The sequence below is a fragment of the Nannobrachium achirus genome (assembly GCF_963921795.1).
Source record: "Nannobrachium achirus genome assembly, chromosome: 9".
NCBI classification, from domain to species: domain Eukaryota; kingdom Metazoa; phylum Chordata; class Actinopteri; order Myctophiformes; family Myctophidae; genus Nannobrachium; species Nannobrachium achirus.
Window position 1 is genome coordinate 62,292,170 of NC_137818.1, and position 17,152 is coordinate 62,309,321.

At 44.8% G+C, this 17,152-nt stretch overlaps 1 protein-coding gene across 1 annotated transcript in view; it reads right to left on the reverse strand.

The window, feature by feature from the left end:
• The window catches only part of ift122 (intraflagellar transport 122 homolog (Chlamydomonas)), a 127,818-nt gene that overhangs the window by 71,832 nt on the left and 38,834 nt on the right, over window positions 1-17,152 (reverse strand). Inside the window, exons 16-17 of the mRNA XM_080734189.1 lie at window positions 8,863-8,916; window positions 5,626-5,787 (exon numbers count right to left, since the gene is read on the reverse strand). Of these exons, the coding sequence (XP_080590315.1) occupies window positions 5,626-5,787; window positions 8,863-8,916 (216 nt within the window). The remainder of the gene's footprint in view (window positions 1-5,625; window positions 5,788-8,862; window positions 8,917-17,152) is intronic.

Below are 17,152 nucleotides of genomic sequence, written 5' to 3' on the forward strand. Positions count from 1 at the left end.
AGTTTATTAAGTATTGACGGTTCAAGTGCTTAAATTTGAAAACGCAAATTGACATGAATCCAAAATACACTGATGATTGTGCTGTCAAACGATGAAACAGTATGGAATCTATATAAAGGTTGTGGGGGTCCCTGCTTCATCCCTCTCTCAACGAAGGGGTCCTTGGCCTGAAAACGTTGAAGACCCCTGCACTAAACCATCTGGGTCATCGCTCAGACAGTCGCGCAAATAGCGCCAAGCTAGCACGGCTCCGCTGTCCCGGTGTCCCTCCTACCTAAAACAAACTGCCTCTGGGGCCAGATGGCCACACACACACCCACATAAATATACAGGCCAGATCAAATGCGCTGAGTCGCATGCAAACACACACACACACACACGCACGCACGCACGCACGCACGCACACACAGGGGTGTCACACCAAACTCTGGGCCCTGGGTACACAATGATTCAATCACATTTTGTGCTTTAACTATTGAAAAAATAGCAGACCTACAAGCTCACAGCGCGGCACCGAGTAAATTTTGCTTCTGGGGGGGGGGGGGTCCCTAGAATTAACTATTTTGAGATGGGGGTCCGTGGCCAAATACATATAATTTTGGGGGTCCTTCACATTAAAACGTTTGAGCACCAGTGACATAGAAACATAGGTTTTTCAAAAAACCTCCACACACATTTTCACGATTTTTCAAAAATAGCAGATCTACAAGCTCGCAGCGCGGCAACCTGAAAAACCTATGTTTCTATGTCACTGGTGCTCAAACGTTTTAATGTGAAGGACCCCCAAAATGATATGTATTTGGCCACGGACCCCCATCTCAAAATAGTTAATTCTAGGGACCCCCCCCCCAGAAGCAAAATTTCAGTTACAAATGTTCGCTTAAAAAAATACATATATTCAAAGATTTGCACACATTTTCACGACTTTTCCAAAAATAGCAGATCTACAAGCTCGCAGCGCAGCACTCGGTGCCACGCTGTGAGCTTGTAGATCTGCTATTTTTCAATAGCTAAAGTATAAAATAATTAAGGACCCTCCACATTGGGCCCTACTGGTAACTCAGTCCCACTTCCCCCCCCCTCGTGACGACCCTGCACGCACACAAACGTGCACACACACACACGTGCGCGTGCACGGCACACGCACGCAAGTCCATGCGCCATGGCAGTGGACTGTGTCATCTGCTCCTCCAGAGCTGTGAACATACCGCGGCGGTGATCAAAGAGCAGGCCCCCACACGTAAACACGGCGAACGCGAGCTTCCCTCAACTCAGACTGACCTCCTCATCAAAGAGTTTGCAGGGAAGAGCGGTGGACACTCTCCCATCTCTCTCTCTCTTACACCATACCAACAACCAGAGGTGGAAAAAGTACTCACGTTTTGTAATTATGTAAATGTATCAATACCGCAATGTAGAAATACTCCGTTAGAAGTAAAAAGCCCGGGAACTCAAAATGTACTTGAGTGAAAGTATGAAAGTATTGGCTTCAAAATGTACTCAAAGTATGAAAAGAAAAAGTACGAAATGTTTGAAAATAGCTGAAACCAGCCCTTAAAGGAGTAGTTCACCCCTAAAATGATTTTTTTAATTTTTTTTATAATATTTTTTTGTATTTGTCACATTCCTAAGACAAAAAATTGATTATAGTATATGTACCTCCATTGATTCCGGATGGGGACCCGTATGCATTTGGGTCCCCATCCGGAATCAATGGGGGTACATTTATTATAATCAAATTATTGTCTTAGGAATGCGACAAAAAAACTAAACTATTATTGAACCCAAGTCTCCAATGGCGTGACTAATCAATAGAAAAAAAGTCATTTTGGGGGTGAACTACTCCTTTAACTAAAACCTGGATTTTTTTCATAGATATCCAGACATAATCCTATCTCTAAAAACATTTTATTCATAAAGCATCCATTTCTCTTGCGAGGACCAGAACACTTTGTCCTCATCATGTCTATATATTTCTACTATGTTCTACTATGCTTGTGGGGACATCTGGCCAGTACAGGGGCGTCACACCAAATTCTGGGCCCCGGGTACAAGGATTCACTGCGGGCCCCCCATGAATGTTAACTATTGAAAAATAGCAGATATACAAGCTCACAGCGCGGCACCGAGTGCCGCGCTGCGAGCTTGTAGATCTGCTATTTTTGAAAAATTGTGAAAATGTGTGCAAGAAACCCATGTTTCCATGTCAGTGATGCTCAAACTTTTTCATGTGAAGGACCCCCAAAATGATATGAATTTGGCCACGGACCCCCATCTCAAAATATTTAGTTCCAGGGACCCCGCTGGAAGCAAAATTTGAGTTACAAATGTTCGCTTAAAAAATACATATTCAAAGATTTGCACACATTTTCACGAGTTTTCCAAAAATAGCAGATCTACAAGCTCGCAGCGCGGCACTCGGTGCCGCGCTGTGAGCTTGTATATCTGCTATTTTTCAATAGCTAAAGTTACTAGGGCCCCTCCACCTTGGGCCCTAGTAACTCAGTCCCACTTTCCTACCCCTTGTGACACCCCTGCATCTGGCCCACACAACATTACCCATGGAGCGTTTTGCTGTTTCTATGTGTCATCTTTTCAGCACCCAAACCCAACCATTACCCTAACCCATGGTTCCCCAATTAGGTTTCCCCAAGGGCCCAATCATGTCTAGGGCACCAAGCCGAGGGCCACAACATTGCGTTGGGCGACGGTGGCGTTCCCTCGACTCCAGCGACAGTTCAGATATCGTCACTGTCGGGCAGAAACCTTGTATCTCCAAGTTTCAAATGTGTACGCTTTTTGGTAAAGCAAAGCCCTGCTTCATCATACAAGACCATTGCACAAAAGTGACAAAAGTAGTGAAAACAGCAGATCTACAAGCACACAACGCCTCGCAATGCACTAGTTTAGTACATTTTTTAGACGATAGATACAAAACAAACGGTTTTGGACATACAAGGTTTCCACCCGACAACGACAATATATTAGTGTTGTTGCTGCTCTTATACCACCATTATTACTGGGGTTGGTGTGGGCCAGACAGTAGCCTCCCGCGGGCCGCAAATGGCCCGCGGGCCGCCTATTGGGGAACCCTGCCCTAACCCTAACCTCCGTGGGGTGAGTCGCTAACCCTCTCGACGCTCCGTTGTCGAAATGATGGTCGTTCGAAAGAGCGAGATTTCCCCCATTAATCTTGGCCCTTGCAAGCGTACACGAGTACAAACACACAAGTGTAAATCAGGTTTAAATCTGCGTGTGTGTGAAGGTTCTACGTGTAAACGGACATGCGTCTGTGCGGCATTTTGAGCACATACATGCATGCAATCGTGTGTGTGTGTGTGTGTGTGTGTGTGTGGTGTGCATGTGTGCCTGTGTATGTATGCGTATGCACGTGTGCAGGGGTGTCGCACTCTGGGCCCTGGCGCCCTGGGTACAAGGATTCACCGCGGGCCCCCCATGAATGTTCTTCATAGGGGGAGGGTGTTTAACCCATTTAGACTGGGAACGCATTATTAAGCATTATTTTGTGCTTTAACTATTGAAAAATAGCAGATATACAAGCTCAAAGTGCGGCACAGAGTGCCGCGCTTGCGCAGCTTGTAGATCTGCTATTTTTTAAAAATTGTGTCCTTTTTTTGGTTGAAAGACCTATGTTTCTATGTCCATATTTCTATGGTGCTCAAACTTTTTCATGTGAAGGACCCCCCCAATGATATGTATTTGGCCACGGGCCCCCATCTCAAATGTTTGGTTCCAGGGACCCCCACAGAAGCAAAATTTGAGTTACAAATGTTCGCTTAAAAAAATACATATATTCAAAAGATTTGCACACACGACTTTTCAAAAATAGCAGATCTACAAGCTTGCAGCGCGGCACTCGGTGCTGCGCTGCGAGCTTGTAGATCTGCTATTTTTCAATAGTTAAAAGTATAAAATAATTCCAGGCCCCTCCACCTCCTTGGGCCCTAGTAATTCAGTCCCACTTTTCCCCCCCTTGTGACGCCCCAGCCCGTATGCGTGTGTGTGTGTGTGTGTATCTGCTGATCGGGTGTTATACGCGGGGATCCTCTGGATATACGAGGAGATGAAAGATGCGCGGTGAGGGCGGGGGGGAGTTCTGTTTGAATACGGAGCACACGGGGCCTCATCTTGGCATAACTTTGTGCACGGTGAAGTGAAACACATGTTTAAAACACCCCTCGAACAAAGTGCGATGCTTTTCCAGGTCCCTTTGTGCGGGGGTCTGCATTGCTGTGTGTGTGTGTGTGTGTGTGTGTGTGTGTGTGTGTGTGTGTGTGTCTGTGTGTGTGTGTGTGTGTGTGTACTTCTATTACTATACTTTTGAGGGCCAAATGTCCCCACAAGTATAGAGGATTAGGCATTGTGAAGAAAATAGTATAAAAAAAAGAAAAAAGTTGGGAGTCAACTATCAAATCAAATATTTAGGTTGGGGTCAGGTTTATGCCCGATTTATATTCTTTACATGAGTGGTTGAAAAGGTATTCACATATTTTACTTAAGTAAAAGTATCAATACTGCAATGTAGAAATACTCTGTTAGAAGTAAACGTCTGGAATTCAAAATGTACTGGAGTAAAAGTATGGAAGTATTGGAATCAACTTAAAGTACCAAAAGTAAATGTTTGAAAATAGCGATCTACAATCTCACAACTCGTCACAACTCGTTGTGAGCTGTGTAATCAGTGTATTCTGCCCCTAATCTTCAATCAATCAATCGCCCCTCAACAACAGCTGACCAGTACAGTAAGTAGTCATACAGTCAGGCTATACAGACGATTAATTTGATTATCATTAAAATATTAACTTGTTTTTTAAGATGATTCTTAAAGTGACAGTATAACCCTTTAGGTGACAGGCCCCCTTTAAGTAAAGGTACTTAGTTACTTTACACCACTGCTCAGCGTGTGTCGCAGTGTGACACATTCGGCTTATGGGTTTTAAAAAATGGCAAAAGGGATTGGCCCAAATAAAAATCAAATGTCCCGAAATGTGTTGGTTGGACACAGAAAACACTAACATGTTGTGCGTGTTTGCTTGAAGGATCTACCGCGTGTTAGGGCATTAACGACTTTGCAAGTCGACTCGACTCAGTAAAAAGTTGAGTTGACGTCATCACACACGACCCCCCAATTATTTTATACATTTTAAGTATATAGAGGGTATCTTCACATTTCTAAAGTGCCAATTTAAGGACGTTTAATACCTCTAAAATGACAAATTAAACATTGTCCAAATTGTCCAATAAATAGAGGCAGAAATTGTGAAAATAGCAGATCTACATGCTCACAACGCCTCGCATCGCGAGGCGTTGTGAGCATGTAGATCGGCTATTCTCACAATAGAACCATGTTATACCAAATGTAATTTAGCACTGAAATATTGGATCATTCCGTCCTTGACAACAAGCAATCTTACTGTTTGAATGCTGTACAGACAGATGCGCACATGGACCAAAAATAAGGATAGAAAAAAATACAAGAGATTTATCTTTTTTCAAATTCGACTTTCTCTGGTGGGAGTCGACTTGTGTAATGAAGACGACTCAGTTGACTTGTTGACTTTTTCGTTGATGCCCTAATCTACCGTGCGGCCGACGTGTCCTCACCTTGGCGTAGTCGAACATGCGCAGGTCGGTGTACATGCTGAGGGCTCGGGGGTGGCTGCCAGTGCGCTTGTAGAGCTTGGCCGCCTCGTGGAACTTGCCCTGGTAGGCGTTGACGTCTGCCAGGAACAGCTCATTGTTGGTCTCACCTCGCTTCTTCCTCTCCTGCAAGTCGGTCAACACCGCCGCACAAAAGGCAGAGCGAGCAGTCAGCGGGTGAAACGTATCGCGTGCACGCAGGCACGATGCAGTCACACACACACACGTACAGTACACGTACGAACGCACACACTCACGCACACACCAGTGTTGTTTTTGACAGCACATTTTGATTTCGTTTCAGTCATAGTCTTTTGAACAAAATGTCTTTCGAACAGTTTTAGTTTTAGTCTAATTTTAGTCGACTAAATATCATAAGATGTATTTTGGCAGGCCTTGATGGCATCGTAATGACTGATTTTGCACTTGGTTGTGTGCTGAAAATAGCCGATCTACAAAGCTCACAACACGTCGAAGCGTGACGCGTTGTGAGCTTGTAGATCGGTAATTTTCAGCACACAACACCTGAGAGCAACCAAACAAAAAATGACTGTCTTCTCCACTAGTGCCACCCTAACGTTTTAGTCTAGTTTTTATTTTGTTGATGAAATTGTCAATATATTTAGTCTTAGTTTTAGTCATCATAGTTTAGTTTTTATTTAGTTTTCGTCAGTGAAAAAAACATAGTCGTCAAACATTTTTCGTCATAGTTTTAGTCGACAAAATCAACACTGGCACACACACTCACACACTAGGGATGGGACGATAAGTGATATTATCGTTTATCGTGATTAAAAACACTCAACGATAATCCTATCGTGGAGATTTCATTTATCGTGATATCGTCCTCCGTCATGCACTGGGATCAATTCACCTTTTATTTGCCGAGCTGCATACCACCTTACCACCCTCTATAATTGGTAAAAAGGTACTTACCGGTATATATGTCACAGTTTTTTTTTAGTTTCAGTGAAATTGAGAACAGGAGCGCTCGTTGTGCGGCGGAACAAGCGGTCGCTTTGATCCACAACAACGACAACGACAACGTAGCGTCGGCAGGAATGATAGCGCCTCACCCCACGGAGGTTAGGGTTAGGGTTAGAGTTTGGCATAGTAAGCTAATGGCTAAACACAGCCGAGCTAGGCTAGTAGATAAACAAAGAAAGAGGTGTCGCAAACGAGTGACGTCAACGACTACACAAGTGAATGGCTGTTGTCGCCATCTCATGGTGAATACGCAGAATTACACAGGTGCGCTGATAAGAGACTATCAAGGTGAATTGATCCAGGTGGTGGTAGGGGTGTGTGGTGAACGACAAAACGAGCGCTCTTAACCCAATCTCACTGAGTTACCCAAACTGACTGTAACATATACATACTTAATACAGTTTTTTTCACTCTCTATCAAATGTCTTTGCCAAAAAATTTGCTGAAAAATTGTAGATCGGCTATTTTGGGGCAAATTTCCCGTCCCAGGATAATGGATGTTGGGGATATTTTGATCGCGATTTATTTGGTCACAATAATCGTGATATGAAATGTTCATATCGTCCCATCCCTACACACACACACACAGAGGAAATGACTGGCTCGCGGGGTGAGGTCCGCGTCACCTCTGAATCACCCTGCTGCTAAAAAACATTAATTCCACACATAACTGTGTTAGAAGAGAAAGACCTGAGAACAAAAGTAATTTTGGTCGAATTCAATGATCCTTTCTTTTCATATCAACTCATATCACAGAGCGAGAGTTTTATCAAAGAACCACTTTTCTTCCTTTTCGCCCCCGGGGCAAGTCTTATCTGGAGAAAAAATGAATTCCTCATGAAAATATAAAAAACACGTGAACGCGTCTGAATTCCCACTGTAAATGTATGATTGAGGCCTCCCCCGGGGGAGTTCAGCCTGGTTCACATGAAAACACTTCCCTCCCCTGAAAAATGTATGAATGAATGGGTGTGTGTGTGAGTGTGACAGGGGCGTCAATTGGGTATGGCAGGGGTAACCTCGCCTACCAGGCTTTCTGGGGGAAAGCCTGGTGTTCGTTCACTACAGGCCGTTTGGTTTCCGCCTAGAGTGCGGAAACCACTAGAAGAAGCGGCGTCGCTTTGATTTGGTTCCCCCCGTTTGTTTCCCCAATCCCTATTAAAATGCTCGAGTAGCCTAGTGTAGTCTTGCCAGTCGCTAAAAGTTGGACTAAAAGATGCATATACCAAACGAATTTTTCAAAAGCAAAACTACTCTGTATCAAGGAGTTTATTAGGTAGGCCCTAAAAGTATGTCCTTGAGCGCAGGGGAATATTTTGGGTTAAAACTGAATCCGGTTTGATCTTTCCGGCAAATTGTAGTTCATTGATTACTACAACATGACGTTTTGTGGTTTCCGCTCCAGACCGGTTACAAACCCGAAAAGTGAAGTGATCCCAGACTATGGCAGGGGTATGCAGCTGCCATACCCTGGGTCCAGGGGGGAAAATAAAAGTCACTCTCTTTGTCTATCTGTTCTGGTTATTATGTTGTTAAATTACAGTAAAATAACTACAAATGCTAAATTTAACAAAATTGTCACTTTTAAAAAAGGTATTATAATTGTATTCTCCCCATCTTGACAAGATGGTATATTCCCAGGTTCCGCAGGTCAGCTGCACAGGTGCAATTCATTATTGTTAATTAAAATAAATGTATCATGCCTGTTGCTAAGGTATGACAACATGACTGGTGTCTTGCACGTGCATGAAGGCGCGCGTGCAAGGCAACAGGCATGTTGCCATACCTTAGCTTTTTCTGAACTGACGCCACTGGCGTGTGAGTGTGTGTGTGTGTGTGTGTGTGTGTGTGTGTGTGTTTGTGTGTGTGTGTGTGTGTGTGTGTGCGCGCGCTAAGGAGCGAGTCAATCAGATACTCTCTCTTTTCTTTTTTCCGAGCCTTGAAAGGTGGGCCAGAGGAAAAGTCCAGTAATTAAAAGTATAATGGGCCTGCAGTACGTGTGTTAGGAGCAGTGCCCATATGCTTTTAACTCCGTGCTTCCCTTTGATAATGGCTACGGTCCAACCAACACTGGGCTGGCAATAAATCTTTTCTGTGCTCTGTTCTGATTACTGTTCTCGTTTTTTTTCTTTCCAAAGACAGATCATCTTGAACCTGGCTTTTATTCAACGGAGCATGCGTTATGTTTTTCCTCTCCGAGGGGCAAGCGTTTACCTCGATGCTGTTGATGAGTTCCAGGTAGCGCAGGTCTCTAACCCTAATAAAGGCCTGCAGAAATGGAAAAAAAACAAAACACAAAAAGTATTGTCATTGTCAAACGACCGCTTTGTCTACCCAGGACGGAGATGCGAGAGACTTGGAACGTCTTTTGTACCGGCTGCCCTTAAGCTGTACAATGAGACACACAATGGTCGATTGAGGAGGACTAGGACCTAGGATGACGGAACTATAGTTGTACTGAGTCTGACCTCTAAGGACCTTCCAGGGAGGGTGCTCATGTGCGTCTGGCTGTGACACCCTTTCTAGTTTCTTTTCAAGTTTTTATTTTTTTTTCGCACTGACTTTTTTTTGACACTGCACTATTAGGTTGTGTTAGTAGTTTTGGGTATTTTTGCTTGTGTTTGACATGACAGTGAGATACTTGTTGCACTAACTAGCATTGACTGCTATGGTCTGTTTTGATTTGGACACTGTACTATTTTGATAGTTGTGCTTAAGGACACTTTATGTATGTATATATTTATATATTATTTGTTCCCTCTCTTGATGTACCTTGCTCCTTACTGTACTCTGTTCTTGTTTTTCTTTTATCTTTTTCTTACTTCTCTGTAACTTTGTAAATAACCTGCTGTGCTGCCTCTGGGCAACTGATTTTCCCCCTTGGGATAATAAAGGTATCTATCTATCTATCTATCTATCTATCTATCTATCTATCTATCTATCATTTCCGTTCAACTCTTCTTTTGTTTCGTAATGCTCTTTTTACTGATCAAATGAACGTGGGGGAAGAGGAGATTTCACATCAGGCTGCTCCATCTAGTGATGGACAGGAAAATGGCACAAACTGTTTGCATGTTTACACTTAAACCTATCGCTGACTAACTCTCTGGCATCCACATTTTGTTTTCAAATACCAAAGGAATATCTTTTTTTGTCAGGGCTGTTATTCCAATCCCATGGACCAAGGGTCTTCAACAGGGGGTCCGGGACCCCTAGGGGGTGAGGCTGAGGCGTGTTGAGCTTGTAGATCGGCTATTTTTGGCAAAGAGCTTTGGTGTAGAGGGGAAAAAGAGCAGACTAAGTACAGAGTGAAAGGTCAAATTTATTAAGTATTGACGGTTCAAGTGGTTAAATATCTGAAAACACAAATTGACATGAATCCAAAATACACTGACAATTGTGCTGTCAAACGATGAAACCATATGGAATCTATGAACAGGTTGTGGGGGTCCCTGCTTCATCTCTCTCTCAACTAAGCCTTGGCCTGAAAACGTTGAAGACCCCTGCCATGGACAATTTATGTAACCTATCTCTTGAAGCTGCACTTTCTGCACCTTCGGTGAAAGTGTTTTAAGCACCCTAAATACTTGGTTGACTGGGGTCCTCCACAGGTCTCAAACTTGATCCCCTGCTTTTTTCCCCCTACACAAATCTCTTTGGAGTGTTGCAACGTGTTCTATTTCATCCCTGCTGACCGCCAGAGGCGGTGCTTAAAGCACTGAATATTCCCTTCGCGCATGCGCAGTTCGAGTATTAATATCAAAAAAGTCACTTGTGACCCGTGGATGACCCCACCGGGGGTATATCATCCGGGGATATCCAACGGATCATTTCCTCTTTTCTTCTCGCGCGCCGAGTTTCGTTTGCAAGCTCTGCATTGAGCTACAATATGCAGCAGTATACGATGCATTATTATGCAACCTACCTTGTTATTGAAGTCGCTAGTAGTTCCGTGGCCGTTTCGGTCGGGGCAGCGAGAGTTCGCCCTCCAGGAACTGCGACTTATTATCTCCTCTATGAGCGGAGTTTATTTCACGTGGACGCGAAAGCGTCCGATCTCTTTCCCAGATGACGAGGGTCTTAACTCTCCGGACAAGAGGTAGGTTACTGTTGTTAGCGTAATGTCCGCAAGATGAGGTTCAAATTACATTGTGTTTGTTTGTATAAGAGAATAAACTGCTCTGTTGCGAAAGGCTGCGGGCGCTGCCTCCCTCCAATACGAGACTCGTTTGCTGTGAACGGAACGTTAGCGCTCCGTTTCTACCATTATCAAGGATACAGACTATTATTACCTTCCTTGTTATAAGAACACGCTGTTTATAGCGAGTAGTTTCTTTTTTGTTCACTTTCTGGTTATATCACAGAGTTTAGCGGTGTGCAAACTCCTTTAGCCTTTTTCGCTAAACAGCTGGCTATGTGCTCCCTCTCCCCAGGATAGGGATGTGTTTATCTGTGGCACGCTTCTAAATAGCCTTGCTGATCATAAACTATAGCCGTTCCTGCTCACAGCATGACGGCCTACTTACTATGATTTTTTGGTAGACATTGTCTAATAGCTTTTGGCAGCGTTCAAGCTTGCTTCAAGCTTTCGTAAACAGCTATTTTGTATAGTTTGTCTTGTTATTAGCCAGCTGGTACAGCACCCGTCTCCTACGGTAGGAATAATTGCGGGGGGGGGGGGGGGGGGGAGCGTACGCGCTCCTCCCCCCACCATACAGGTTCTACAGTCTAGCTAATGTCGACATTCATGTCGACAATATAGTCTAGCAACCAGTGGCGTCCGCGCTCTGGGCTAGTTGGGACTGGTGTGTGTTGGCCGGTGCAGAGAAACCGGTGCCACCACAATGGAGAGCTCCCACTTTTGCACTCGTGTGGGGCTCCTCTCCAGCCGGATGCCGGCCATGACCTCTGCCCTGCGTACCAGGAAGAAAAGGTCTGGCTTCAACCATGATGGATTGGCTATTTGCTGAGTTGGCTTACATGAGGGCCGTTGCCCGCCAACCTGTTTACCTTTGGAGGATGTCGAAGTGCCTACTCCTCCAATGCCACAGCTGACTCCAGAGGATGATGTGATCTTCCTTGCAGCTTGAGCTACACACTTCCATGAATATAAGGAAGATGCATAGGCCTTAGAGCCTCCTCAGCTCAGAGCCATTGGCTGAGACATAGTACAGCTCCATGCGCATTATCATTCACATAGCCCTGGAATGCCAGCACCTAACCAGGCCAAGCACCGTCGCCAGGCGCAGGCCACCCTCCACTGCCTTTTCTGTTCCTCATGCCTGTACCCCTGTCAGCCATGAATGATTCAATAAGTGCTCGCCTGGGTTTGCAGGCCAGCTATCAAGCCTGTCATCACAGTCCGCATTGTGTTCCCCGAGGGAGCTGTGTGGCAGGGGGTTTGAATGCGAGGTGTTTGGGCAACTCCCTATAATACCTTATGCTTGCCCTCTTAACGTCTTTGCAAAGGGCAATGTGAATAATGACCCCATCACCTTCAGTGATGTGTCATTGGGGCATTGGGTTTATTTCCATGAACTCAGATTGATGATGCCCATCCTAGTTCAAACTCATCCCAGAGTGTGGCTTTTACAGTTAAGCCTGACTGGGGCACCTAGGAGAACTCTGTAGTCTCCCAGTGGAGCTGGAAGTAGGGTTTGGTTCAGCAGTGATGGAACTACCAAAGCGAACCATGCAGGCTAGGTAGACCAGGCGGCAGCTGAGGCTACTGGGCCAGCTGTCAGATACCTTTCCCATCTGCAGCTCAGATACTGGGCTGCTTACACCTTAGACGTGTTGGTGGTTGCCACCTCAAACGCCGGATATAAGCGTCAGTTCCGACACCGGCCCCCCACATCTGGCTGGGTCAAAAGAAGGCAGTCAGTGATCCGGCAAAAATCCTACATTGGACCAGGAGCAATCCGTCCTCCTGACAAAGGGTGCCATCGAGGCTGTAGACCCTCTGTCAGACAAGGAGGTTCTAATCTAGCCTGGTTTGGCCAGACTATATACTAATGCAGCTAACTAACTGCAGTATAGTATAGCGTCCCCACCTTGTTTTAACATGGGTGGATTGTTTAGCTGTGCTAGGCTAGTTCTAATCGACATACTTCCTTGAGTCTGTGGGGACCCAAGAGGTATATTAAGGTCATGTCATCTTATATGTTGACCACAGCAGATGATCTGCAAACTGATACCCACAGTTTCCGCTGCCTGTCAACACTGGCAGTTTCTGTGCTATGCCTATCAAGGTCACCACTGGAAGCTCAGGATGCTTCCTTTCGGGTTCTCCCTCTCCCAGAGGGTGTTCACAAGGTGTCTGGCAGCGGCGCTTGTGCCGCTGCCGTCTCAGGGTATGAGGGTCCCGTCGTACCTGGGCAACTGGCTAATCTACGTACCATCCCAGAATCAGGTGTCCAAGTTGCAGCACGTCACCCGTCCTGCATGGCCCATCTAGGGCTCAGTAAATAAGGGAAGATGTTGCCTAGAACATCTCTGACCATAACATTGATTTGTAACATCAATAACGCCTGTGGCCTTAAATGCCACTACTATAACAGCTAGCACCAGGTGGTGCATTTGGCTCTACAGTGCCTTCTGCCGTGCCTGAGAGGCGAGCACATTCTCATGCGGTCACGTAACACCATGACCGTGTATCGGGTAAATCGGTGCGGAACCAGGTCTGCACGATTAGCCTAAGGGCAATTTATCTACCGGGTGAGTAGAATCACCTCAAAAGCCCCAAGTGAAATGTACACATGCCCAGAGGCACTGCACATGCATTCTACTGCTTCCACTGATACGACCAGTGCTTAAGAGTTCTTCAGGAGGGTCATACCATTCGACTGGTGGCTCCCTTCTGGCCAGGGAGGACTGTTTCCCTGGCTGCACAGACTAAGTCACAGCCATAGCACCTCCGGGACAGGAGAGGTCTCCTCTCGACTAGGAGGTCGGGTCTGGCATCCCAATCCTCAACCCCTCCAACTGAACCGCTGCGGGGCAGCTATGCGGATTCAGGCAGGCATACCGTCCTGAATGCTAGATGGCCGGGGCCATCCACCAGGTTACAGTAGGATAACAGATGGAGCTGTTTCCAACTGGTGTATGGGTCAGAGTGATGACCCTGTGCGTTACTCTGTGCCTACTTTGCTGGAGTTTCACCAGTCCCTCCTAGACTGGGGCCACTCTCCGTCTACTCTAAAATTTTGCATAGCAGCAAGATCATGTAGACATGGTAGAATCAACAATGGCACAGCCATAGTGGGGAACAACAGTCAAGTGTCCCTTTTCCCGGAGGGGGCTCTGAGGTTGTATCCTTCAAGAGCCTTGAGGACTTCCATCATGGGATCTTCCCATGGTACGGGACACCCTTTGCGGACCTCCCTTTCAAGCCCTTGACACAGGCAGTCTAGGTTGGGGTCATGTGAGAAGGCATTCATCCTGCCCATTACCTCAACAGACGTGTCGGTGAGCTACACGCGCTGCCTGTCAGTGACTCTTGTCTGAAGTAGAACTCAGACAGCTGAGGTGTCGCTATGTGGCCGAACACAGCGTTCCTCCTTAATGGTGCTGTCTCAGTCGCACCTCAACCAGCCTGTAAGGCTTGCCCAGCTTAACCTCCACCACGAGAGTGGGTGGACAAGCTGGAACTGTTGTGCCCAGTGTGGGCCCATAGAGCTTATGTTAGCCCTGCCACATGCTTTCGGCGGCCATAACAGCTCTTCCGTGGCTATGATGGCCCAGATATTCCACAGACAGCGCCTGCCCCATTTTTAATTGTGGGTGCCATCAGCCACACCTACAAGGTGAGTAATCGTCCCCTGCTATCTGGTATAGGGTGCCACTCTAATGATAGTGCCCCCACATCATGGGCTACCTGAGAGTAGTACCCCTGGAAGATATTGGTGCCACTGCCTCATGGGAGTCATCGGCACGTTCTCCAAGTTCTATTGGGTGATTGTTGCCACTCCCTATCCATTGGGGGTGGTTCTATTCCCAGAATCCTCCGATTCTGCTCTTTGAGGGTTGTAATCAGGATTCCTCGTGACTTTGTTGGTATACGTCATTCAGTGCTTTAAGCACCGCCTCTGGCGGTCAGCAGGGATGAAATAGAACGAAAGTTACGTATGTAACTACGGTTCTATGAATCCCGAATGACCGCCAGAGCACTGGGTCACTCAGAATCCTCGTGGTCTCACGAGAAGATTCTGTAGGAAATGATCCGTTGGATATCCCCGGATGATATACCCCCGGTGGGGTCATCCACGGGTCACAAGTGACTTTTTTGATATTAATACTCGAACTGCGCATGCGCGAAGGGAATATTCAGTGCTTTAAGCACCGCCTCTGGCGGTCATTCGGGATTCATTGAACCGTAGTTACATACGTAACTTTCGTTATATGCTTATAGATCAGCTATTTTTGCGGAATGTTACCTGAATAGGTTCATGTTCGTGCATCCTCCTCTTGGTGTGAGCTACTGTCACACAGTGTTGGGGAAGTTAAAGTTACATCTAACTGAGTTACGTAACTAAGTTACATTTTGCTGTAACTTGCTGGTAACTGAGTTACATTCATATTTCTGTAACTTGTCAAGTAACTGAGATACTTTTTGGGTCATTTTTGGCTCAAGTTACAAGTTACAAGAAGTTGCAAGCAAAGTTACACTTTACATTTAAGTTTTGTGAAGATTGAAAATCAAAATTAATGTCAGATCATAATTTTCTTTTCTTTTTTTAACTTTATTTTAGGAACACAGACATTTACTAAAGAAAATGTCAACCTTTTTGAAATAAAACATAAAACTCGGTTGAGAGGCGTATTTCTGCTTTTTTTTGTAGAATATTATTTAGTTTCATGTACACCAAATCATTCTCAATTTAACGCTGAAAAAAATAAATAACTCAAGTTACTCAAGTTACTTTTCCTATGTAACTTTAAGTTATATTTCTCCAGGGGTATAACTTTAAATTGATCAAGTTACTGCCATGGTGAGTTACTTGTAACTGCACAAGTTACGCTTTCAAAGTAACTTCCCAACACTGCTGTCACGTTAATGTAAATTAGATCATCTTAGAAGCATCGAAGAGTATTAAAAACTGGATTATGGACTACATGACGACTGAATTCCCATGTCCCGCTTCTGAATGCTGCTAAATCACTTTTTACAGTAATTTGATTATCGTTTGAAGTTTATTTTTTCCATGAACTTTCATGTTGCCGTTTTATGTTGTCCTTTCTTTTATGTGCTGCCATCTTGGCCACTAAAATAGATTCTGAGTCACAATGGAACTACTTCTGGATACTCTCTCAAGACAGAATGTTGGCTCACGCAGTTTTCAAATGTTTCAGCAGTCCTCGCATTGGAAACATAGAAAATGAGTAGAAAATAAGGAGGATGTTCCACCTACCCCTCGCTTCCATTTACAACTTTGCAGTCATGTAAATAACTTAAGTACCGTTGTTCCCTATTGAGCTTGGCACATTTCCTGGGGCAAGCTGCCCAGATCAAACATGTCACACGTGTCTTCTTATTTTTTTCATACTAAACAGGGGCGTCAATTGGGTATGGCAGGGGTATGCAGCTGCCATACCCTGGGTCCAGGGGGGAAAATAAAAGTTACTTTTAAATATAAATCCATCAATGTCTCTTTGTCTATCTGTTCTGGTTATTATGTTGTTAAATTACAGTAAAATAACTACAAATGCAAAATTTTACAAAAATGGTCACTTTAACAAGGTATTATAATTTATTCTCCACACTTCTCCACGCTAATTCCCAGGTTCCGCAGGTCAGCTAAACAGGTGCAATGCATTATTGTTAATTGTGGCACGTTTACTAACATGCCACGTTTGGCTGCACTCGAACAACCGTTCCAGGCTGCCATATCCAGCCCAAGAAACCGTAGAAACGGGGGGGGGAAATAGAATGTACTTCTTAAAATAAATGTATCATGCCTGTTGCTAAGGTATGGCAAAATGACTGGTGTCAAGACACCAGTCATGTCAAGACACCAGTTATGTTGCCATACCTTAGCTTTTTCTGAACTGACGCCACTGACTCTAAAAAAAAAGCCTGCAATGTAGTGCATTAATTTGAAACTAAATTGCAGTGCACGTCATGGGGTGATCACTGCTTGCCTCCTGTGAATTGTTTTATTTTTATTTTTGTTTATTTTCTGTTTATTTCGTGTGAGGTTAGCAGACAAAGTGACATGAGAGAGATGAAAAAACCTGGGTGGAATATGCCAATCTCAACAGGAAACAACGGACTGTTAATCAAATGAGTCCAAAACTACCTGGCTGCTTACCAGAAATGGACATTAAAAAATACATTTTAAAATGTATTTTCTGTAACTGACAAACTGATGACAGCTTCCTGTCACAGCTTTTGTAAGGCATATTTACAGACTCAGGATTCAAAGATTGTGGAAGAGTCGTCTGGTTGAGAGACGATGAGAAAGAAATGTTAACCCATTTTAGCCTAGAATTATTGAATGCTTTA